Source organism: Nyctibius grandis, chromosome 11, assembly GCF_013368605.1.
Source record: "Nyctibius grandis isolate bNycGra1 chromosome 11, bNycGra1.pri, whole genome shotgun sequence".
Classification (NCBI taxonomy): Eukaryota; Metazoa; Chordata; class Aves; order Nyctibiiformes; family Nyctibiidae; genus Nyctibius; species Nyctibius grandis.
The window spans coordinates 14,115,269-14,139,882 of record NC_090668.1 but is presented as its reverse complement, the minus strand read 5'-3'; the positions used below and the strand labels follow the sequence as shown (position 1 = coordinate 14,139,882).

The 24,614-nt window shown below is 43.0% G+C and overlaps 1 protein-coding gene across 2 annotated transcripts in view; it reads left to right on the top strand.

Moving 5' to 3' along the window:
- Positions 1–19,675, top strand: part of MAPK6 (mitogen-activated protein kinase 6) — a 31,118-nt gene extending 11,443 nt beyond the window's left edge. The window contains exons 1-6 of one of the 2 annotated variants that reach the window (XM_068410220.1): positions 4,568–4,698; positions 10,503–11,715; positions 12,443–12,587; positions 15,694–15,858; positions 16,455–16,656; positions 17,295–19,675. In XM_068410220.1, the coding sequence (XP_068266321.1) occupies positions 11,161–11,715; positions 12,443–12,587; positions 15,694–15,858; positions 16,455–16,656; positions 17,295–18,393 (2,166 nt within the window). In that variant the 5' untranslated portion in view covers positions 4,568–4,698; positions 10,503–11,160 and the 3' untranslated portion in view covers positions 18,394–19,675. Of the gene's footprint in view, positions 1–4,567; positions 4,699–10,502; positions 11,716–12,442; positions 12,588–15,693; positions 15,859–16,454; positions 16,657–17,294 lie in introns of those variants that run through there. The other variant, XM_068410219.1, reaches the window with a different exon arrangement.
- The last annotated feature ends 4,939 nt before the right edge of the window (positions 19,676–24,614 follow it).

Here is a 24,614-nt window from a genome sequence, read left to right as displayed (position 1 = left end):
GCAGATTCACAGAATTTCCAAAGTATGTCACAGAACCCATTTATTTCTAACCTCAAAGTTGAACATTTTCTGTGACTTTCTTTTTCCACCTTCATTTGCCCTTTGTACTTTGCTGCCTTTGGTTTGAATTGGTCTCTGTTAATGGTCTGTTCTTTTCCAGTCTTTCTGTTGTTTCACACAGGGATGAAGATCTTAGGGTTTGCCTTTTTCTTTTCTTCCAAGTCCCCTAACATTCTCATAGCTGGTACAAAGCTTGCTCTAGCAAACTCAGTTCCACCAAGTGAGTGCAAAGGAGGTCTGCAAAGGAGGTCAGCACAGCATGCTGTCTGTGCCCAGGTAGCTTTAGCTACCGCCAAGTAGACTTTAACTAAAAAAGGATTTTGACGCAAAAATTTGTTAAAAATTTTTAAGATGGCAACTTCCATGTCATTCCCTGCTAATAATGCTGGCATGAAGTATACTTTAAGATTTCTTGCGAAAACTTTAAAGTCTGCAAACCCAGAGAGCATTCATTAGGAAAGTGTGTTTGTGTTAAAAAGAACAAATAAAAACCCTTTATGTCCAGTATGGAAAGGTGTAGTCTGATCTTTTCCAGGAAACAGAGGTGCCCAAGAAGTGAAGCCACCTGAGCTGTTGGGTTGCCAGTGAAACTCAAATTTACCTGGACTGTCTGTGCTGAACATCAGCACTGTGAAACTGTAAGGTGGCAGAGCAAGTGATTTGTAAAGACTTTTCTTAACACCTGCAGAGAAATGGGCTAACTGGAGAGGGCAGCAGTTAAAGGAGATCCAAACAAACTATTAAAAACTCTTGGGAGCTGTGCCAGGAAAGCTAAATTCTACTTCAGGGCCCAGATCACCCAGCAGGGATTACATAGGTAAGCAGGAACAGGCCAAGGAGGCATCAGGAACTGAGTGTTTCTTGAACCTCTCCCCATTCCCTTTTAATAAGTGGGATTTTCTCTCTAAACTCCTCCCTGTCCTCATGCAAAATGAATCCTAGACTTTGGTAAGAAGCATGGTCAGTCCTTAAAAATGTATCCTAGGATACATTTCCCTTCCTCTGGGAAGTTGAGGCAGGAGTGGTCTGGCAGGCACTCCGGGTACTGTCTGCTGTCAGTCTTTCCCTATGTGTCTTAGCAAATTCGGCTGCCCAGGGGACTGATCCTGCAGGACAGGCCAAGAACCAGGTATCACCTCAAATGCCTTAACCTTCACTGGGGGTGGAGGCTGCTTGATGTGAGGTACATGCTTACATTCAGCCTGTACATGCTTACATTCTGAAAATACCTGGAATCATTAGAGAGAGCTGCATAATGCCAGAAAACAAAGATTTCCTGCAGAAAAGCCCAGCGAAGCCGTGAAACTGAGACAAAAGCCTGGAGCTGCCAAGTCACCTTGGGCAACATTTTCAAATCATCTCCAAATCTTTCTTCCCTTGCCAATCATAATGGGTGTGGACACTTAAAAATACTTCATTCCCTTTTATGCCACAAGTAACAATTCGCACACAGGACTGAAATATTACGTTGGAATTTGCTGCTTGATCTTTTTGAACTTGGACATAATAAATGAATCATTGCTTCAGTTCTAATTATTTCTTAATTGCTGGGCTTTATGACCCTTGAAGTCCAGTTCTTTTCTTACTCTGCATTTTACTGACAGTTAGTATCTGCAAATGTTTTAGAATGGCTTGGTATCATATAGCATATCATCTACATGCTATGTAATCGCATTCTTGTGGGGAATGGGGAAACAATTTGACGCAATAATTTATAGCCTAATCAATAGGATACTAAAAATCTGAGAACAGATTAGCAATTTGCTGGATTAGATAGCTATAAATTGCCGTGTGACACACCAATTCTGAGCATCTCTCTCTCACAGCATTGTAATTGCACAAATAGTGAGGCTGAAGACAAGTAATATTCCTCTACCAGGCTCTTCTTTCTTGCATGATTTTCCTCTAGACTGAAGGATCTCATTCACTAGATCATACCACAGACTATGCTCTTAGAATGTCAGAAAAGAATTTGGAGGGGGAAAAAAAGGAGAAAAAAGAAAAGAAAGTAACTCTTGATTTATTAATTAGGAACCCAGAAAAAATGGTGGTATATCTGGACTATGCGAGATTTGTGAGTGAGCGTGTGCTACCCAGGTGAGGAAGCTTGCCACTTACTGCAAGCCTCCCCTGTGTTTGCTAAACTACTTTTCAAACAGTCTGGGCTGCTGCAGAGCAAACTCCATGATGTGCAGCTTCTCCACCTGACTGAAATGGCAATGTGTGTATTGGCAAATAGTCCCAATGGAGACAGTATGATGATGGGCTCTGCAGGTGCTGTTGCAAGGCTGAAATACAAAATTTTTCTTACTGCAGTACCCTAGGATCAGTTTGCTCTTTTGTCTCTCATAATGCAAATACTTTGTATGGGTGGAAGGATTCTTTAATGAACTAAATAGCTCTGGATTTAGACATACAACCACTGCTGCTCATGCCTTTTTTTGAGCCCCAAATCTCTTCCTTTAATGCAAGTAAATACTCCTCTGTGGCTTGGCTCTGGTTGCTGTCCTGACATCACCTCTTCCAAATATGCACTCCTGCAGTTTTTTTTGTAGACTGTATTTAAATACAGGCCTTCTGGAGCAGCCAGTGCTGTAATCTTCCAACTCCGTTTTGCTGGGTGGGCAGAAGAACTGCAACTTTGTTTCTGACTTTTCTCCACTGTTGGCAGCATTGTTAGCTGCCTATAAATGAGCAAATACTGTAATGTCAAGTGTCAGTTTAGTTACTGACTTCTGTATGCATGCTATTAGTACAGTGCTGCATTATCAAAAGCCCAAGTCGCCTCTCCTGCTAGTGGGGGCAATGTCAGAGTTAGCAGCGCATCTGACTAAGTTAAAACAGTTAATGCTCAGCTTCATAACTGAAGGGGTTTTAAAAGTTATTTAAATAACTTTAGAGAAGCTGGGTAGAGAGCTCCTTGGATGTTGATGTATGACTTGTTTATTAAAAAAAATAAAGTTATGTGATTTAAAAGTGCAAGGGTCGATTGGATGCATCTGTCCAGATGGCAGCAGAGCGAGCCATAGAGCCCTATGCAATGTAACTTCTATCCTAGAACTATCAATAACCTCTCTTTAACTAGTAAAAATTAGTATTAATTGTTTTATCTTCTCTTGAGTCATCCTGCACTCAGAAGGCATACGAGAGACCTAGGGAAACCACACCCTGTCTTAAGAGTTGTGCTGAAACTGTGTTAGTGGAAGCATAAGGCTCTTCTGATACCTATAGGCCTGGTGTTTTCATGCCCCTCTCTCCCCACTAAGACTGCTGTATGAAAGTCTCACAGGGAAAAAATTTAATGTTTTAATTATTTTGCTTTATTTTGTTGTATTAGTTGTGATTTTTAGGGAAAAGTAGACTTTTACTGTCTCTGCCTATGTCTGTTAAGGGAGATGCAATAGCAAGAGAGAAATACTTTCTGGTGCCTACAGAGATGACAGCAATGGCAAATAGTTTGTAGATGCTTGTGGGGAGAACATTCAGAGCCCTCATGACACTAACACTACAGAACATCTGAGCCAAAATGTCCCCTTTGGAGAAGGAAAGCCTGCCTCCCTCATTCCCGCCTGCTGCCTTCCTACTCTCGTTTCTCTGCTGTGAGAGATGTTTAAAGCCAGGATGGCTGAACTGGGCCCACACAACCACTTCCTGCCTGGCAGCGGCTGGTGCTGGGCCTCCTTGACCCACTCCTCCCCTTCCTCCCCCAGCCGTCACAGGGCCTGTAACCTGGGCATGGAGACAGGCTCTGCTCTCCTCCTTGCAACCCCCCAGCTGCAGAAAACCCACATTCCCGCTCCCTTCCCCGCCTGTGGGGTTTCTGTGCTGTGTTGTGGCCAAGGGGAACGCTGAAGAACCCAGGCCCTGGGCCTTGCTCAGTGAGGCACTGCCAGGGCTTGGGCCAAACGCAGGTTTCCAAAGCAGAACTCTCACTCTAGGGAAGCTGTCAAGAGGCAGCAGAGATCAGATAGGAGGAGGAAGCAGCAATCTAATTGAAGTTTTGAGTACCAGTGCAGTACTAGAGGGCCACCATGAGTGCCCGTAGGCCTCTGGTTGCTGTGAACTTCGGTGGCGGTGTGTAGCCCCTGCACACAGCTCCACCAGGCCCACTCCTCTGAAATGTTGGACTCAACCAGACTTTGAGACTCTGCCAAACTCCTCTGGCTACCTGGGACATACGGGCTACTGGGAGCTGCCGTGTCCCATGAGGACACGCGAGGCTGTGGGGTGACTGCTCAGCGAGAGGCGGCCCCGCCGCGGTCCCCCCGGCCAACCCTGCCGGGGGAAGGGGGTCAGGTGCTCCTCTGGACGCGGGGGGCCCGGCCGTGCCTCCCGCACGGAGACCCAGCCGACGGTGGGACCAGCCTGCCCACGAGCCCGGCCGGGCGGTGCGGCCGTCCCCGCCCGCCCTCCTTCCCTCAGGGCCGCCCCGGGCCCTCACCACCGCCGCGCCCCGCCCCGCGGAGGCGGAGCCGCCGTCAGCGCCGCCCCTCCCTGCCCTCCGCGCCGGGTTACATGGCGGCGGCTGCGGCAGCGGTGACTGCGGCGAGGAGGGCGGGCGCCGGGCGGGAGCCGGTGGCGGGGCCACGGGGCCCGGCCGTGTGAGCAGCGCAGCCCCCGATGAGCCTGGGAAGGCCCGTGAGTGCGGCGGGGCGGCTGGCGGGGCGGCGGGAGAGGGAGAGGGACAGGGAGGGGGAGGTCTCGGGCCGCCGCACGCGCGGGCCCGGCCCCGCCGCACAAAGGCGCTTTGTTCCCTCCCGCCGGACGGTGGCGGCGCCCCTCGGCCCGGCCCGGCCCGGCCCGCTCCGCCCCGCTTCGCCGGGGCTCGGCCCGGCCCCTCCGCACTGCGGCGGCCCCGGGGCTGAGGGAGGCGAGCGGGCTCTGACAGGGCGGGCGGGGGCGGTGGCACGAACGGTCAACGGCTGCGGCCCGGGCGGCGCCCCTCCGGGCCCAGGGGCCGCCTCTCCCGCCGGTGCGGGGCCGGGGGCGGCGGGCGGCGGCCGTGCCCTGAAGGGCGTTTGAAGGTAGGGCTCCTCCGCACCGCGGCGGCCCCGCGGGGGCGCCGGGTCCGCTGGCCGCGGTGCGGTGCGGCTGGGGGCCGGCCTGGCCGCCCCCCCGCCGCGGCCGGTGGCATGGCGGGGGTGGGTCCCCTCGGCTTGAGCGGTCCCCGGTGTCCGGAGGGGGTGTGCGGGAAGGGAGCGGCGCTGGCGGGCGAAGCTGACTGGTCCCGGGGGGGCGGCGGGAGGAAGGATGTCCTTTGCCGGGACGGCTGCGGGCTGGCGGCTGCCGGCGGGCCCGGCCGGGGCGGGGGGGGCCCGGCCTCTCCTCAGGCCGGCGGTAGTTTTGCTGCTGAATTTGATGCCGCTCTCCGGCCGCCGCGCCGGGAGCACGGGGACAGGTACCGCTCGCTTGGGCTGCCAGGGAGCCCACAGGCTCCCCCGGAACCTCGGCACCTTTTGTGGAGAAAGTGACTTAATACTTTTCATGAGTAGCTTGAAACACGCGATGAGAATAGCTGGAAGAGAGGCTGCTCGGGCTGCGGAATTGGGAAGAACGGGTGCCCTTGGCTGAGCGGGCAGGGTGCACGCACTTGGCTTGTGCATGGTGAGCTTCTCTGTCTTTGGCTAATTCAGTGCCATTTTGGATCAGCCTGACAGTGGCTGAGTTAAGTGTGTCGTGGAAAAAGAAAGTGTGTTGTCATATGGCCAGTGCAAATGTTGATAAAGGCACTCTTGCCAACAAGCTTTTTTTATATATACACACATGAATATATATATATGTGTGTGTGTGTATATAAAAATAACATTGTGATAGCGTGATGTGTTTATAAACCAGTTACAAATCCAGAAAACAGTGGCTTGAAATAGAGGTAGATTTTAGTTCGGTCATGGTGTTCAGAAAATGTGTGCTGTGAAGCTAAAATGGGAACCTTCATTTCAACCTCCTGCTCAGGCTCAGTCCTTGCTGGCACGGTCGTTATCTTTAATTCACTCTTGACTGGTTAACTGTGCAGTGGAACAGCAGACGGCAGCAGATCTGCCGGGGTGCAGAAGGCTGCGGTTACCTGACGGTAGGCTGCTTCGGTGGTGAGTTTTCAGTGAATTATCTGAAGGGAGGACTGAACCATTTTTGTTTATGATCCAGAAAAACGCGGTGGATTTTGTGTGCTTTTACAGATCCTTCAGACGATTTATAAACTAATAGTAACATTTGTTGACTGCCAGCACAGAGTTCCCTAAACAGTGTGGGGAGCAAGTGGGAGGCTTCAGGAGAGCGGCAGTTTGGTGAGTCGGCCGATGACTCACTCTGCCTACTGCCTGCAACGTGGCTGCTCTGAAAAAATACTTCTGTGCCCCGTATTTTTATAGTCAAAGGGATAGTACTTAGCAGGTTGTATAATATGTCATTAGTCATTCTTGGTCTTTCTCCTGTGAGTAACGATTTGATCATTATGTGGTCTGCATGATCAAATTAACTGCTATCTTTCCGCCTTATTTGTATTTCTGAAAAAGTAAACGTCTCATACTTGACTGTGTTTCAGTGTACATCCTGTTTCCTGGAAACAGTGATAAATCCACGTGCAGAAGTTAAGCACGAATTGAAGGGGCTGCTTGCATAATGCATGAAACTGGTCATGTGTGGTGATGTCTGCCAGCACTAGGACTAATTTTGAAGACGACAACCCTTCTGTGGGTCACTTCTGTTGCCCTCTCCTGAGAACTGCTCTGTTTTAAAAGCGTAGTTGTAAACCTCTGAAGAAACTAATATCTTTGTGTTTTCCTCTTTAAACTTTGTGGGAGGAAGAAATAAAAGTACCACTTAAAAAAAAGGGTAGTCTTGGAAAGGTGACAGCCTAAATGAAAACATCTCAGTGCCTGCATGAATAGCCTATTCGGCACAAATTGGGGTGATAAACACCCCTTTTTTTATAGTATAGTCCATCGTGTGTTTCAAGTGGTTAGAGCATGTTACAAAACTGAAGAGGAATATGTCATTTTTGTTTATTTAGTGTGCATTTTCAAGACAGGCAGTTGGACTGATGGTTATGACTTTCATTGACACTGAGAATGTATAAACTTAGCGGGTGTTGGTGTTACTCTTTGTAAGTATTAGTGTTTTAAAAAACCCACTTCGTTATTTTCCAAGTTAAAAACAACTGTAAAATGCAAAGAAGAAAATGTGTTACTTTGAGCTCCTTTTGGCTTGAGAAAAGCCTTGATTTCTTCTGGTTGATTACCCTTTGAGTAATTAATATCTTAGAGTGAAAGAAAGTTTGGGGTTAGCTTTTTATTTTCCATCCCTCCTATCTGCTTCTGGTCCACAACACTGTTTGTCTGTTTGCTGTTAACTCATGGATGGGGAAACTCGTTCAGCTGCTTCCCTGGCCCCTGGGGCACGTGATGCTCGGTGGGCTGAGGTCCTGGCGGAGGGGCCAGCTCCCCGGCAATGGCAGCGAGGGGGCTGTAGCGTGTCAGCAAAGGGCTGTGCTGGGTGAGAGATTGAACTGGCGTAGTGGAAGAAGTACATCTTTAATGTGAAAGAGGAGATAAGTGCAGTTAATGCGTGGGGTGAGTTTAGAAGCGTGGTTTTTTGTTTAGACAAGGATGTATGAACCTGCTACAGCATTGTCATCTGTTACATTTCCAAAGTAGAATTTTCAGTGGCAGTAAAGGAAAGATCACTCTCAATTACTGGATCTCAATTTAATTTGTTCTAATAGTGGGGCATTTTTGCTAGGACACTCTCTAATTGTCCTCACCATACTCATGAGAGTCACTGTGTCTGGTAGGTAGGTAGGCTGCCTCCTGATAAGCTTCCTAGGACTAGATCCTGTTTGGAATGATAGCAGGGCCCTGCTTTTTGTGCCTTTGGCATTAAGTCATTTGCTCATAGTTACGTAGAGAGTTTGTAGCAGGATCAGGTCAAATTGAAGGCTGCAATGGATTGCCTCTGTTGTCAACATTTGTCTGAGTTATGATGAAGAGATCACCAGATCTTACTCCTTGCTACTGATGGGCATCTTTTCGAATCTGTTCCTGTGCTGTTTAGTGGAACTAGCTACAAGAGAGGTTCCAGATGTGTCACCCAGCTGGTGCAAACCAAGTTGGTATGGCTGCATATTGAAAACATCAGCAGTGTGAAACAATAAGCCTAATTATGGGGAAGAATACAACTGGTTTTAGATGGTCCCAAGGATATAAAATACAGCTTATTGCAGGGTGTTTGAACAGAGGCCTTGGACCTTGAGTTAACATGAAATTTAAAATGCGAGTATAAGCTACAAAAATGAATTTCCATTAACAATTTTTCGGGGGGTAGGGGGAAATGAAGAGAAAATGGTCTGGGGTGATGTAAACTTTTTTACAGGCAGCAGCTCAGAATGAGTGAGCCTGAAAGTGGTGCATGTGAATGAGAAAATATTTTTAGGTTTAAAAAATAGTTAAAAATCAAGCGGCTAGACTTCTGGTTTTTATAATTGTGAACAGAGAATTGCGTAGTCCCTGATGCTATCCTAACTAACTGTAGGATAAATGTTATATTTGTTCTTTAAGTGAATTCATGGGTATTAGAAGAAGGGTCCTCACACTGGTGTCTTAATACTGATATAAATTCAAGATTGTTTGGGGAAAAGTAACAGTGTTAAATCATTATGTTTGTACTAAGGTTATAATAACCCTTGTAAAACACTGTCTGAAATTAGGACTGTGTCGTATGCAAAGAAAGGAATCTCAAGGCACTAGTTATACATGCTGAGTAAAGCAAGCTCTGAAGATCACCCTTCTGGCAGGGTACTGTAGCACACAGTGGAGGACAGCTCAACGCTTTTCCGTTTGTAAATACTGCATTGGGTGATCTTAATAAAGAAAAACGCAGCAGAGGATAGTATGTGTTTCCTTCTTCTTTCCTGTGTTTGTCACGTGTCTGTACAAATAAGTGGAGGCAGGTGGTGTGTGGCAGGAGGGAGCGAGCCAGAGCACTAGGGCTTTGTCTTGGTGGTAGTCAGGCTTGAGCCTAAGGAATGGTAATATTTAAATGTGTTCAAACAGTCTTGTTTCTGTTTGCCAGTGTGCCTTTATTCTTTTTTTTTTTTTCCTGCGTGCAATTCTGATGACTTTACTGAATTGAGGCCATTATTTAGGATATGTTAATAATTTGTCAGCTGCTTTCCTCCCCTGCTGGGAGTGGGGAGACTTGTCTTGCTTGGTCTCAGTTGTCCCACTGAAGTGCCAGCACAGTTTTAAGGGAAAACACTTATACAATTAATTCTGAAGTGTTGGGATAGTTTGGAGAACTTTACGTATATTTAGAGAGCCGAGTGAAGAGCTGAAATGTGCTAATCTTAAGATCGAAGAGAAGTCATCTGGTGGTTTGATGTGACCTATAGTTGTTGGGGAAGAACGTACAAGTGACTTGTAATGGAATTGCCCAAACCTTACCACACTGTGTAAGGTACATGTTTGGCTTCTCTTTGCGGCATCTTCGAGCTTTTAAAAGAAATGAGGATGTTGTGCAAAAATGCAACGTGTGATCTTTATGACTGCATTCTGCTGCTGTGGACAGGGAAACTTACTGAGAAAATTACCACTTGTGGTTTCATAAATAGTATTTGCATTCATTAGGCTATTAAAAAAATAAATGATTTCTGAAAGCATCCATATGTTAGGGGAAATGGTTATAGAATATACCAGTTACTGTGTAAAATGTACTCGCGGTTAGTTTTTCTCTGTAGTCTAGGTTGGATAAGTGTAGAAGTAATTGATAAAGTAATAATGTTTGTCTAATATGTAGGAATTACCCCTATGATTCCTGTAACAATGAATCTATAGAGGCAAAATTATGATTTCAGATGTTAGTAAACTTCATCCAAAATCGCAAGGATTTAAGCTTTATAAGTGGCATTGGATGTGTTCTGTATGTTCTGGAAAGTCGATAAATACTGAGAGTGCACAAGCCTTACCCTTTTTGTGTGAACAGTACCCAGTTATCTCTTACTATGACAAAATAGTTAAAACCTTAATTTTGTCTTTGAGTAAAATTTTAGTGGAAAGAATTCTTCCAAAATGTAGTGACTGAGGTGCAGGATATTATTTTTTGACTTGTCTCTTATCAGCTGTATTGGAGAATTACCAAGTTTTCTGTGATATTCCCTTATGTATTCAAATTCAGTAGGATTTTTCATTGTGTGACTTACCTTCTCAATAGGTTGTATCTAAAATTTTCACAATATATGTTTAGAAATGGTGGTTGGTGATTATTGTCAGTTTTCCCCCACAAGTATGAAAAGTATATGTCATTTCTAGTTAATTTCACTTTTGTGGTGGCTTCTTATTTTGTAACTGGACACTAAATAACTTGTCCTAAATATGCACCTTAAGGAGTTGGGGGAGGAGGAAGGCTTCTGTATGTGCTGGAAGACTGACGTGTTTTTATCTCCTTTTCAGGTTGTCACGGAGTAAAATGGATGGTAGCTTTGATTGTGATTGTGGTGAGCTGGAGCCACCTGATCATTAACAGAAGGCATCTTTTGTAAATCAAGAGCTGCCAGTTTCCCATTTAACTAGGCTGTAAACAAAGGAGAGAAAAAGGAGGAAGAAGGAAGAAAAAAAATAGTGCTTACCAGCACCATAGAATGACGCTGCTCAGGACCAGTCCAACACTGAATGTATCTGCACTGTGAGGAGGAGGATGTTAATAGAAGCCTATTATGTGCATATTTATTCACATTTTTGTTAAATGTTAACCAGTTTAGCACAGTAGAGCTGAGTGCATAGTATGTCATTTCATTCCGTTTGAGTTTCTTTGAGTATTTTCTTTAATGTCTGCAGAAATGCTGCACCTTTCTTGAACTATGAATGCTGCAATCTTTCTATCTTATGCTCGGTTTGAGTTCTAGAGCTTACGAGCTCTAAATTCAAGGGGACACAACAGGCCTGGCTGGCTCATAATGAAATGAGAGTGTCAAGAAACCATCTTGCAGTCGAAGCCAAGTGTTTTTTCTCCCTTTCTGTAAGACCTTTCCTTCAGATACCAGTGGAAGTGTTTCCGAGTGTTTACAGAAGCTTAGTAGTTTGAGGAAAAAGAAACGTAAAGAATTTTAAAATGGCAGAAAAATTTGAAAGTCTCATGAACATTCATGGTTTTGATCTGGGCTCTCGGTATATGGACTTAAAACCACTGGGCTGTGGTGGAAATGGCTTAGTTTTTTCTGCTGTCGATAATGACTGTGACAAAAGAGTGGCTGTCAAGAAAATTGTCCTTACAGATCCCCAGAGTGTTAAACATGCTCTACGTGAGATCAAAATTATTAGAAGACTTGACCACGATAACATTGTCAAAGTATTCGAAATTCTTGGTCCTAGTGGAAGCCAGTTAACAGATGACGTGGGCTCCCTTACAGAATTGAACTGTGTTTACATTGTCCAGGAATACATGGAGACAGATCTGGCTAATCTGCTAGAGCAAGGCCCTTTACTGGAAGATCATGCCAGACTTTTCATGTACCAGCTGCTACGTGGGCTCAAGTATATTCACTCTGCAAATGTTCTGCATAGAGATCTCAAACCAGCTAATCTTTTCATTAATACTGAAGACTTGGTGCTGAAGATTGGTGACTTCGGTCTTGCACGAATCATGGATCCTCATTATTCCCACAAGGTATGTGGGAATATTTAAGGGGTACACTGACAACCATGCCTTCTTAAAATAGCATCTTTCTCCTGTTCGCAGAGGTAGGTAGTCTGTGGAAGGCCTCGTTAGCAGGTGGGATATCATGTTAGGGATCATACAGTAGAACTGGAATGCTTACAAATAGAGTAAAACAGATTTCTGGATGACATGTTTTGTTTCAGATAGGACTACTGCAAGCATAAAATAAAACTTTTTTTTACTAGATGTTCAGAAAAGCAGATTTTTAGCAGTGAGTACAGAACCTGAGATTAAGAGCAACATTTAGAGGCATAACTATAGAAACCTTAGATAAGTTTATAAGTGGTGCATTCATAGTGTGCAAGTGTGGCTACTTCCTGGGATTGATTTAGAGATGCTGTCTTCCTGGTTTAGGTGGTGTTTCACAAGAGAGTTCGTTACTATCTCTGCATTTTATGTGGCATCTGGGAATAAGAAAGCTTTGCTGCAGTACCTCATTTGACGAATAAATAGTGTCATACTTCTATATTGTTGCTGTTCACTCATAAATACAATGCTGTTCCATTTTAAAAGGTAGAAGGCCTTAGTAGGGGGCACATGATACGATCCCTGGGACCTTGAGACCAAAACAATCTTGTAGTAGTGCATTAAAAAATAAGAAATAAGTAATTAAAAAAAAGTACCTCTTTAAAATCTAAGTCAGCTTTTTTCTTTTTTTTTAAATTAATTTCATTAGGGCCATCTTTCTGAAGGATTGGTTACTAAATGGTACAGATCGCCCCGTCTTTTGCTTTCTCCCAACAACTACACTAAAGCCATTGACATGTGGGCTGCAGGTTGCATCTTTGCTGAAATGCTGACTGGGAAAACCCTCTTTGCAGGTGGGTAGAATAAAAATGTGTATGTATATTCATGAAAGGAGTGGTACTACTTAATTATCTTCTAAACAAATGTTGATTCTCATGGCTAATATTAATAGTCATTGAGTGTCAGGATATATGTAAGCAAACTACAAATTGATATGTTTGTAAAGCAGAAGATGTTTCAGTTTTTGTTACTCATACTGGTGTGTATTTAAATAAATATCACAATTTAATTTAGTACTCACACATATGGTAAATCTATGTAATTAGGTTAAGCTAAATTTATTAGATGCCTAAGAAGTGTCCTAAATACATGTGTTCTAGTGAATTGATGTATCCAGGGAGTATTTAAGGATTATGAATGACCCAAGTATCATATTCATAAAGATTTTTTTTAAAGTAGTCAACCTAATCACTTCTCACTTCTTTACATTTTAAATTATGAAAGAGCAGCCCTTTTTTCCCCATTCCCAATTTTTTTGTCATCTACAGACTGTTTTGACCTGACCTTTGTTTCAGTGGTATGGGGAGGACTTTTAAGATTTAAAATTTGTTGTGGCATACCAAGGAAATGTATAACGTCCAAATGTTCCTGATAAGATAGGAGGCGATGCTCTGGTCTCATTGGATGCATCTACGTTAGTACTTTGGTTAGCATCAGGAGCAAATTTTTGAAGCAAATCTCTTGATGGCCATCCTGTACCACATTGCTCATTTAGCTCAGTGCACAAACTAGAGTCTTTTCAGATAACATGAAACTGCCATTTGCACTGTAGGAGAACATGCAGTGTGCTCCACCTGCTGATAGGCATTCAGTCCATGGGAGCAGATGAGCTAGTCTAGAGTAAACCCCTAAAGTGCTTATTTTGTGTGCACCTTGGGGCATTAGCAGCAGCTGTCTCATCCAGGCTCACTCTTGGATTTGCTCTTGTTGGTCTAAATTTCTGGGGTAATGCAGATAAAACTGGTAAGAAACGAGCTTGCATTTCAAAGTTCACATTCCCTTAGATACATGTGGACAAAAAGCACCTCTGCAGTAATTCTTATCCCTGTACATCAAGGTAATGAAACTGAGAGCTTTTTCCCATTAAGTGCTATTAATGGAGTTCTGTCACCTTGAAATCATCATTTTGTAGAAATCAGAGATTAATACATGAAGAGGCTTTTCTTAACTTGCAGTGAGTTGCTAACTCTGAGTTACTAACTATTGGAGTAATGTCCCCAGTGTATTAAATGCTCAGCTGATAAGAGATTTATTAGGTTTCCATTGCATCAAGCACTTATACTGGAAAATAGTGAAATAGTGGGACAAAGTCTGCAGATTTCAGTGTTCAGCATAGATTGATTGCAACTGCTAGCATTTTGGCTTTTTTTTTTTGAATAGCATTGGTATTTGACAAAAGTTTTTATTGGTCTAATATCTGTGTGGTGAGTTAGTTTTTTAAACAACTAAATCTTAGTAACCAGAATCCTAAGTTTGTAGGCTCGTTTATGTGCCCTAATTGCATTGTGTAGATAACCTAGAAAAATATTTTTAGATGTGGATGTGTCCCTCTGATAATTTAGCACTGCATAGTTTTCTGATCTAAAGAGTGGACTTCTTAATGTCGTACATTTGGAAAGGGAAGATGGTTGGAGATATGAGTTAGCCTGTCCTGAGACTCTGAATAAAATTCTTTTGCAAAGTTGTTTGGAGGGCTTGATTTGATTAATTTGCAACTTCCTGTCTACTTCTGAACCATCCCTTGGGAATCCTGCGTCTGGAAAGCTGAGGAAATGGGAAGGAAGAATGCAGATTACTTGGGATGAAGGAGGGAAGGGAGGTTGAGGCAGAGGAATTCAATAGCTGTTCCAAGCAACTTCTGTAATTGCTTCTTCTAAATAAACATTTTTAAATGCTCATTTCGTTTATAGTGGAAAGAAAGCTGTTTAATTTTAGGATGGATGGGACATGAAATAATGATCTGTTTTCCAGCAAATTACAGACAGTAATCTGAATAGATTGTATTAAGTAATTTGGAATAGTCCGAAGTAGGAGGACAAAATAGCTCTTTCATTCCGGCAAATAAGTTAACAGGAGGCAGAGCTGATTCAATTGGGGATCATAGGTCTCGGTCAGATTTTCTGTAGTGACTTTGCCTCAGCTTTTCTTTAAGTCATCTGGCAGATGTGTGGAAGGATGTCCAGTGCAGACTGCTATGCAAACTGCTGAACTGATAGTGCATAGATTTGAGATGGTACAATCTCTTTCTGGCCCTGCTTATTTTTGTATTTAGTGTCACATGCATCAGTATTGCTGATGATTGGCCAGAGCTGCTTGATGAAACACAGGCATGCAAATAATCCTATATAGTTTCATCTGCTAGTTGAATCTCTAGGGTGCTATGTGCTTCTTGGAGCTGACCAATAAATTGAGGTAGACAAGCTGTATTTCTGGGTACTCCAGCTACACTGGTACTGAATATAGATACCACTTGTTATTCAAAATTCACCTGCTGTATAGACCCTTATAGTTCTTTACCCAGGGAGACTTCAGATAGTGATAAAAGTGTACTATAATTTCAGTCATAATACAGTACTTTTTTTTTTTAACCAAGTTTACACTGTTTAACTGGCAGGTGATTTTTGTCTTGCACCTGACAGTAATACAGGGTTTCAGAGTAGAATATTAAAACGGTTGTGGCCTGTAAGATCTCTTGCTGAGCTAAACCACTACTGTTTTTATTAATAAGGGACATATAATTCAAAGTGAGGTCAAATATTGAATTCATTAGGTGGATCAGTTGAAAGGGGAGGATTGCAGTATATAGTTTATAACAAAAAGATAGTGTTGCTGTAGAGTGCCTCACCCATGGTGAAAACATCCTTGCAAAAGCTTGAGGTTAGGTCGCTTTATCTGTGTGTAGCAGCTCTGTAATTCTTTATACGCTACAGCATTTTTGAGAGCCCTTCAGATTTTTTTATCATTCAAATTTAGAACTTCATCCTTTCCTCTGTTGTAGGAGATAATAGCCTTCTACTGAAAGTAGCTGCTCAGAGCAAAAATATTGACATGCCTTTCATATAGAGGGATCAGAAGTGTTTGAAGCTGAAATGGCAGCTTGTGTTTTTTCTTGGTGCTCAGGTGCGCATGAACTTGAACAGATGCAGTTGATTCTAGAATCAATTCCTGTTGTACATGAGGAGGACCGTCAGGAGCTTCTCAATGTAATTCCAGTTTACATTAGAAACGATATGACTGAGCCACACAAACCTTTAACTCAGTTGCTTCCAGGCATCAGTCCTGAAGGTAAGTAATTCAGAAAAAAATACTTCCTGTATTTCAAAATCATAAAATAGTGAACAACTTTATAGAGTGCATGTGTGTGATTATTAAAAGGAATTTTCAGTTAGGAGAGTCTGTGTGTTGTAATAAAAAAAATTTTGATTACCTGGTAGCTACTTGGTCATCTTTGGAGTAGAATTGTGAATCTCTGCTGGGCCTGTTTGCACTGGAAGACTGAATTGCTCTATGTTGAGACACTGGCCTTCTAAATATAAGGGAACATTGGAATGGAGTCAGTTTAAAACAAGTCTTTAAAATGTTTTTAAAAGAAACTCCTCAAACCAAACTGGCAGCAATGTTTCATGATAGCTGTTGATGGATACTGATTCAACTTGAAGCATTCTGCCTTTTGGTATGTTTTCCTGCTTTAAGTTAACTTATTGTTGATCTAGCTCTGCTCTTCCAGCTTTCCTATGGCTACAGAATGCATATTTGGCAGTATAGTGTCAGCAGTTGATACCTCACAGGTGCCTACTTTTAAATAAATGCACACCTCTAGAGCAAAGCACTACACCTTAATCTTAAATTCTGCATGTCTTAAGTGTCATTTTTCTCTGCAGCACTGGACTTTCTGGAGCAAATTTTGACGTTTAGTCCCATGGATCGATTGACAGCAGAAGAAGCTTTGTCCCATCCTTATATGAGCATTTATTCCTTTCCAACGGATGAGCCTGTTTCAAGTCATCCTTTTCACATTGAAGACGAGGTGGATGATATTCTGCTGATGGATGAGAGTCACAGCCATATTTATAATTGGGAAAGGTAAATTTATTGCTTACTGTGACATGTAACATAACTGAGTGGTTTTGTGCTTGAAGTAATGTTGCTTCATGGGCATCATTTCCTTTTCTGTTTGTCTCTTCTTCTTAAGTTGACCTGAGAATAAACTTTTCCCTTACAGGCAGTGCATTGTCAGTGGGTTTATAATTCATTAGAATGACCCAGATTTGCTGATGCGGTCCTGAGACGCACTCAGGACTCTAGAATCTAAAGTTAATGTCTCCATTACTTTTTTCCCAAAAATATTTCTCTAAAAAGTAAACTTTAAATGAAGAGAGTTTAAAGTCTGGATTGTCTTGTCCAGTGCTTAGTGCATATAATAGTAAAGAAAATAACAGTAGTTATTTAAAGTCAGTTAAACACACTTTCAGGAAGAGTTCTGTAAATGGAGTGAGTTATTGTACAATAAGTCTGGACTTAAATGTTCCAGATGTCCATATGAGCATTGCTTTATGCCAGATTAAATTAAAAAACCTGGAAAAGGTACCCGACTGGACTGAGGAAAAACTTCTATCTGTGTTGAGCTGTCATTATTCTGTAAGGGAATTTCTAAACTGTCTGTGTCTTGGAAGCTAGAAAACTGGTTTTTAGCTGCTAACACTTAGGAAATTGTTTTACAGATACCATGAAAGTCAGTTTTCAGACCATGACTGGCCCATTCATAATAACTATGAAGCTGATGAAGTTCAGCGTGATCCAAGGGCTCTTTCTGATGTTACTGATGAGGAAGAAGTGCAAGTAGATCCTCGCAAATATTTGGATGGAGATCGTGAAAAGTATCTGGAGGATCCTGCCTTTGACACCCACTTCTCTACTGAGCCTTGCTGGCAGTACTCAGATCACCATGAAAACAAGTATTGTGACCTGGAATGTAGTCACACTTGCAATTACAAAATGAGGTCATCTTCATACCTAGATAATTTAGTTTGGCGAGACAGTGAAGTTAACCATTACTATGAACCCAAGCTTATTATAGATCTTTCGAACTGGAAGGAACAGAGCAAAGAAAAGTCTGATAAGAAAGGCAAGTCTAAATGTGAAAAGAATGGGTTGGTGAAAGCTCAGATAGCACTTGAGGAAGCATCACAGCAACTTGTTGAAAAAGAAAGGGAGAAGAATCAAGGATTTGACTTTGATTCATTTATAGCAGAAACCATTCAGCTTAGTTTACAACACGAGTCTACTGATGTTGATAAATTAAATGACTTGAATAGCTCAGTGTCTCAAATAGAGTTGAAAGGATTAATATCAAAGTCAGTAAGCAGAGAGAAGCAGGAGAAAGGAATGGCTAATTTGGCACAGTTGGAAGCTCTGTATCAAACTTCTTGGGACAGTCAGTTTGTAAGTAGTGGGGAGGAGTGCTTCCTTATAGACCAGTTTTGTTGCGAAGTAAGGAAGGATGAACAAGTTGAAAAAGAAAATACTTACACCAGTTATTTGGACAAATTTTTTAGTAAGAAAGAAGATGCTGAAATGCTAGAACCTGAGCCAGTAGAAGAGGGGAAGCTTGGGGAGAAGGAAAGAGAAGAGAGCTTTCTCAGTAACAGTGGAGAACTCCTCTTCAACAAGCAGCTTGAGGCTATAGGTATTCCTCAGTTTCACAGCCCTGTGGGTTCGCCACTGAAATCAATACAGGCCACGTTAACGCCTTCTGCTATGAAATCATCTCCCCAGATTCCCCACAAAACGTACAGCAGCATTCTGAAACATCTAAATTAAAACACTCAGCAGACATTTCTTTTATATTCATGAGATGTGTTTGTCTTTTTTTATTACTAGTGTAATAAAATTTTTTTACTTGAATCAGACGGTGTAATTTTGGTATGGATTTCATTAGTTTTCTGTTTACCATTGTTTTTACAATCCAGAATTACTTTCTATACATGAGTTTGTTTTGTTTTTAAACTGGCATGTCGTTTGCACACAAAATTAAAGAATAGAGCAAAATAATGCAAAATGCAGGAGGTAACAAAAAATGCACTAAACCAAGAAAAAAAAAAACCATTCTCTCAGTAAAACAGTGTCCATGTTTTGCAGAAAAAGAACCTTGCCTTGAAATTTACACAGTGAGACTGTAAATAATTGCATGAAAATATCTATTTTTCCCAAAACATTTTTTTCATTCATGCGTATTTTAGAGTTTTTCATACTGTACACATTTCTTAGACACATGATACCAGCAGCAACTGAAATGAATGCAGAATTTGGTACGCATGTGTTATCTACCTCAAGGTAACAGCAGTATGTGGCAAAACATTAACCACCCATAGTGCTTCTCATTATGCACTTCTATTTAGCCAGCATTATTGTAGTAGCTATTCTTATTGAAAATCATTCAATATTTATAAATGTTCTGGTATGCATTCTTTATAGTGAAGTGTTAATATGCAGCACTTTTATTTATTTTAGCAAATAAGTATATTTCTGTAATTATAGAAAGTCAACTTAATTTTTGAGTTACTTTTCAGATAAAACTTTTTGTTTAGCACTATGGTTTTATTGCCTACATAGCTGGATATATATTAACATCGGCTTATTCTGAGGCTATCCAATACATTTTTTTATTTTTATTTTTTAGTTTTCATTTCAAGTAAAGCACTCACTGTGTATAGGAATTTGTAATTGGAGGTGCTTGATCTCTACAAAAGAAGTTAGGAATTGCTTTATTATCAAATGCTCCTAGAAGTCTTAATTGTGTTCATTTTTAAGAAATTTTGTAATGTTAGTTGTGTGCATGGAAATAATTAAGGTACAACATTGCTGTAGGTTAAAGTTCTATATGGTGAGACATTTTGTTTTTACTGTATGTTTTTACTGAATGATTCCTGTCCCACTCCCAACCCCCCTCAAAAGCAAGCATGAATAAAATTAGGTTAAATATAGCATGTAGCATCTCGGTCTTCTGAAAATTTGTTTTACCTTCTGATTTTTTGAAATACTGGATGTATCATTGGCTCCCCTGTTTAAAATGAAAAACAAATAAAAACAGGGCCAGCAAAAATGACTTGTTTTTTGATGCTTTGTACGATGAAAGATAAAGAGGTGGTACTGTGATGCAGCTGGCAGGAAGGCAAGCCTGCTTGCCTGCACTCCCTAATACAAGGCGCTTAAGAAGTGTGAGAAATTGTCTTGCAGCCTACCCTAGAAGTGCTGCTGCGGGGGATGCAGCGCCCTGGAAGGAGACGGCAGAAGCATACTTCTGTCCCAGTGCCTACGGCCTGTGTGTAAGAAAAATTTGTGTGCTGGTATGGCTGTGAAAGCACCACTGTGCGGTAGTGTCAATAACCATTTCTGTTGAAAATACAGTTGACTTCCAGAGTATAAGTGAGCATTACTGTTTTATCAACTTTTTAGACAGAATAGTGTTAAAGTGGAAAAGCTGCTGTGAGCGTGTGTGAGCACCTTCATGTCACTGGCAACCTGAAGTGAAGGTAATCGTGCAGGTCCCTCAGCCAAAAGCCTGCCTGGAGAATGTTCACTGGAGGTTTCAGGAGCAGAACCAGGTAATTCCTGTGGGCTGTTTCAAAATGTGCGGATCAGGTCTCTGTTGCAGCAAGCCCCAAGAACAGTATGTATTTCTCTTCCAGTTCCTCAGGTCAGAACCATTCCTGAGGGAGCTAATTAACCATACAATAAAGCTACATCTTTTGGCAAACAACTACAGCTTTTTCCATGACAGTGTCTTAGTTCCTCCAAATTTTTCCATCCCTCCTCCCCTGTTCCTCTGGCAGGTAGCACAGCTGCAACTTGCCTAAAACAAGGAGCTGCCCCTTCAACGTGGCAGAAAATGGTCGCCTGGGGAGATGGGACAGAGTGTATGTGTCTTGGGCATGGTATGTGAATGCTTATGTAGCCACATCAATTTCTGTGCATGGGTCTGTGGGGAGGAGGAAATGGCTGGGTGCCCTTTCTCCTAGGCAAGGGGCTGTTTTGAAGTGGTGTGGTCAATTTTTCTGAGATTGAATGAAAGCAGTGGGTGGGAAGTGCTTAGAAACTGGAAGCAAAAGTCAGCTTAAAAACACATCTTGTGCAAATGAAGTTTTTTTTTTTTAAGTACACCAGTGAAACTCAGAAGTACTTACGGAGCCTGTAATGGCTTTCAGATGTTCTGAAAGGGAACATCTTACACTCAGAAAGGAAGGGGAGAGTCAAGTGTTGAGCCTAAATCCAGCATGGTGCTCCACTGCTTCTGACTTCTAGTTATGCTGGGGGAGCTGCACAGGCACCACTGACTGCTTTGGTGAAAACCTGCTCTCCTAACAGGCTCCATCCATGGGTCACTGGAGGGTACAGCTGGGCACTCTGGCTTATTAAGTAGAAGTAATTCCCTATGAGGAGATGATTGAAGAAAGTAAAAGTGCTTTGTAAGGACTGTGCAAAGTGAAATCTACTGCGAGAAAGTGAAGATGCTCTGAGTGTGATGGTGGGTTCTCCCTTGGCAAACCGCAGAAGTCCTGTGTTGGGAGAGCAGCCTGCAGAAAGTGCAGGGTTTCCCGGGGTGTTCCCAGCGGGTGAGAGGTGGTTTCTGTCCCACACTCATCAGCCATGCCCATCCATGCAAGAAAAAAAATAGGACACTTATCTGTCTCGCCCTTTGCCCGTGACCTAGAAACTGAATTGTCTTTAAAAGCAAATTATGGAAGAGGCTTAAATAATAAACCAGATCAAGGGACCACTGTTTCATGCCGAGATGCTTGCCAAGTAAAATGGAACACCCTTATTTAACAAAAACACAAATAAGAAATGGGGATGCTAATAATCTTTTAAAAATACCTTTTCCTCTCAACGTGCTCTTTGGTTAAAAGGCAGCATGTTAAATTATATCTAACAAGAACTTCAGGTAGAAGAGTTGATGTTTACCCTTACTGAACAGACCAGGACAGAGCATGTTCCATGTACTGTCATCACATGAGATCTAATCATTGCAAGCTGGCACAATGCTGAACTCTTTGTGCTGATCAGGAGTTCTCAGTCATGGTCAGTTAACTTTCTCACAATTGTATTTAATTTTAATTAAATAAGAGTTGCTATGCGTAATCTCAGCTATTTATGTAAGAGTTTGCCCATGCTGCTGGTAGTGCTACGATTACAGCATGAGTAGCGTGTCTTAGCTAGTCTTTGCCTTGAGCACAGCTGGTCTGCTGGGGCTGTAGGCTGGCCATCAGGTTCTGCAAAACAGTTGGGAACTGGGGCAGCTGGGCAGCTCTGCAGTCTCTGCAGCTGCATCTTCTCTGCCCCTGGTCAGCAGGATAGCCTACATATGCAGTAATGAGTCCGCTGCCTCCAGCAAGATCTGCGTGCCTTGATTTACTTTTTTTTCCTGTCACCTTTCTATCGCTTTTTCTGTGCTGTAGAAGTCCATAGAAGCGTGCCTGGTACGTACGTTTAAAGCCTTGCTGAGTTCTTGCTTTGGCGTGACATTAGTTTACAGACGGGTTTTTAATGCCTTTTTTACAGGGGGGAGGCTTCCTCCTGGAGAGTTGTTCTTCTGTAGGGAACTAATGTTGCTCTGGAGCTATTTTTGCTATTTTTTTCTATCCCCTTCTAAACTCTGCGATAGTCAGAAGTAGCAAGTTTTTCCACGTGTGGACTTTCATCCCCTACGCTAGAGGCTCGTCTACTACAAAACACAGAGCATTGTAGTTAGGGTCCTGAGGAATTCAGTGGCATGCTGTGGTGCAGATTGTTTCTGGGTGTGGATAGAGGGCAAAAGCATCCTTGAACTAAATCTGCTTTCACAAGTCTTCTTCCTTTTATTTATACTCTTGTTGCTTTTCTGTTGCTGTGATTTGGAAGTGCTTGTCAAGCCTGCGGTTAGGTTCTACACATAATTAATCAGTAGACTGTTCTCATTCTTCCAAAAATGCAATCCTGGGCAACAGCAGCCCTGAACCAATTTGTTCCTTATTCCTTGAATTATTTCAGTGCTTACAAAATGCTGCAAATTCTTGTTTGTTGTTCTGCTACTCTCTGCGTCAGACTTGAGCCAAACAGCCTGGGAAGTAGCGCTGCGGGCTATTTGGTAACAAGCAAATAATACAGATCGCCGCTGGCACCCAGCACTCTGGGGCTTCCATTCCGGTGTCTCTATATTTAAAATGGTTATCTGCTTACTCCGAGCACTATTTGAGAACTCCTTAAAATATTGACTGTTGAAAAGTTCAATGACTTTTTTGGACTGGGAATTAGCGTCGCTGATAAGGTGATTTGCATGCACCAGACCACGTGCGGAGGGAGCTCTGCCCCGGTAGCTGGTGCGGACGTGGCGATAGCTCTGCAAATAGCTGCGTCCGTGGCTGGCAGCAGCCGTCGCGTAACGTCTTTGGCTTTGCTCTGGAATCTGGCTGTCGCATTCTGACTGCAGAGAAGCCCTTCTATAGTGAACTCCGATAATAAAATTCCTCTTGTAATCTACGGGCTAGTCTATTGCAGCCAAAATTACTTGTAACCTTTATGTCACGCAGCCTGGATGTTACGTGTGGTGTGAAATACGAAAGTGGGCTTCTTGCAGTTGGGTGCAGGATGGGGAACTTGTGACTTGTCCGGCTTCGGAGCCAGCAATACCATTGCCCTTCACAACGCGCTCACCCTCCCCAGCTTTGGTTCCCTTGTTGATAAAATACAGGTGCTGGGCTGCGGTTACCCGCAGGACACTGCCGGCGGAGGGGCTGGGCTCCTGCGGGGGCCCTTGCTGTCCCCTGGGATGAAGGGCCGCTGCGTAGAGCATGGCTATACAGAAAGGGGCATGGGGAAGGACTTCTTCTGCGTTAGTGCGGGGCTTGGGTTAATCTACCCTTACTGATAATGTACTTGATCGGTGTTTCTAGGGAAGGGAGTCACAGAATCACAGAATGTTAGGGATTGGAAGGGACCTCGAAAGATCATCTAGTCCAATCCCCCTGCTGGAGCAGGATTACCTAGATCATGTCACACAGGAATGCGTCCAGGCGGGTTTTGAATGTCTCCACAGAAGGAGACTCCACAACCTCTCTGCGCAGCCTGTTCCAGTGTTCAGTTACCCTCACCGTAAAGAAGTTTTTCCTCATATTTATGTGGAACCTCCTGTGTTCCAGCTTGCACCCATTTCCCCTTGTCCTGTCAAGGGATGTCACTGAGAAGAGCCTGGCTCCATCCTCATGACACTTGCCCTTTACATATTTATAAACATTAATGAGGTCACCCCTCTGTCTCCTCTTCTCCAAGCTAAAGAGACCCAGCTCCCTCAACCTCTCCTCATAAGGGAGATGTTCCACTCCCTTAATCATCTTCGTGGCTCTGCGCTGGACTCTCTCTAGCAGTTCCCTGTCCTTCTTGAACTGAGGGGCCCAGAACTGGACACAATTTAGTCATTGCTAAATTGGTGGTTGGTGTTTTGTTGGGGTTTTTTTTAGTTCTCAGGTATGTTTCCTAATCAGTAGAAGACTCATATATTTTGTCCTAATTTGGTACAGTTCCACATTACTTGTGCCTTTGCTTACATTTTTTATTTTCCAAATTTCTTGTAACTTCTTGTTTGGGCTTGTTGTATTCTTCTAGCAGTCATTCATGGCTGGGTACAGTCCAAGGCCTGTGGGTGATCTCCTGCCTGCTTGGTTAAAGATTACTGGCCACTCTCAGGATAGATATGAGGCCTAATAAAATACAGGCTTTCCTTTAAATCTGAATTTTGCCATGTTCCTCAAGCCATACCCCAAGCCTCTGGTGCCGTGCAGCGTGGAGGCTTCTTTGCCACGCTAATGCCACCGTGGCTGGTGCAAGGTAAGTAGAAATCTAGTCATTTTTCTGTGTCATCATCTGCACAACATTGTCCCAAAAAAGGTGTCCCCACACCATAAGAGTAGCCAGGGTAGAGTTTTTGCTTTACAAGGTGGTTGATCCTTAGACACACTTTTAGTTTGTGGCTCAGGCTTCAGCTATGGATGCTCCAAACCTGGACTCTG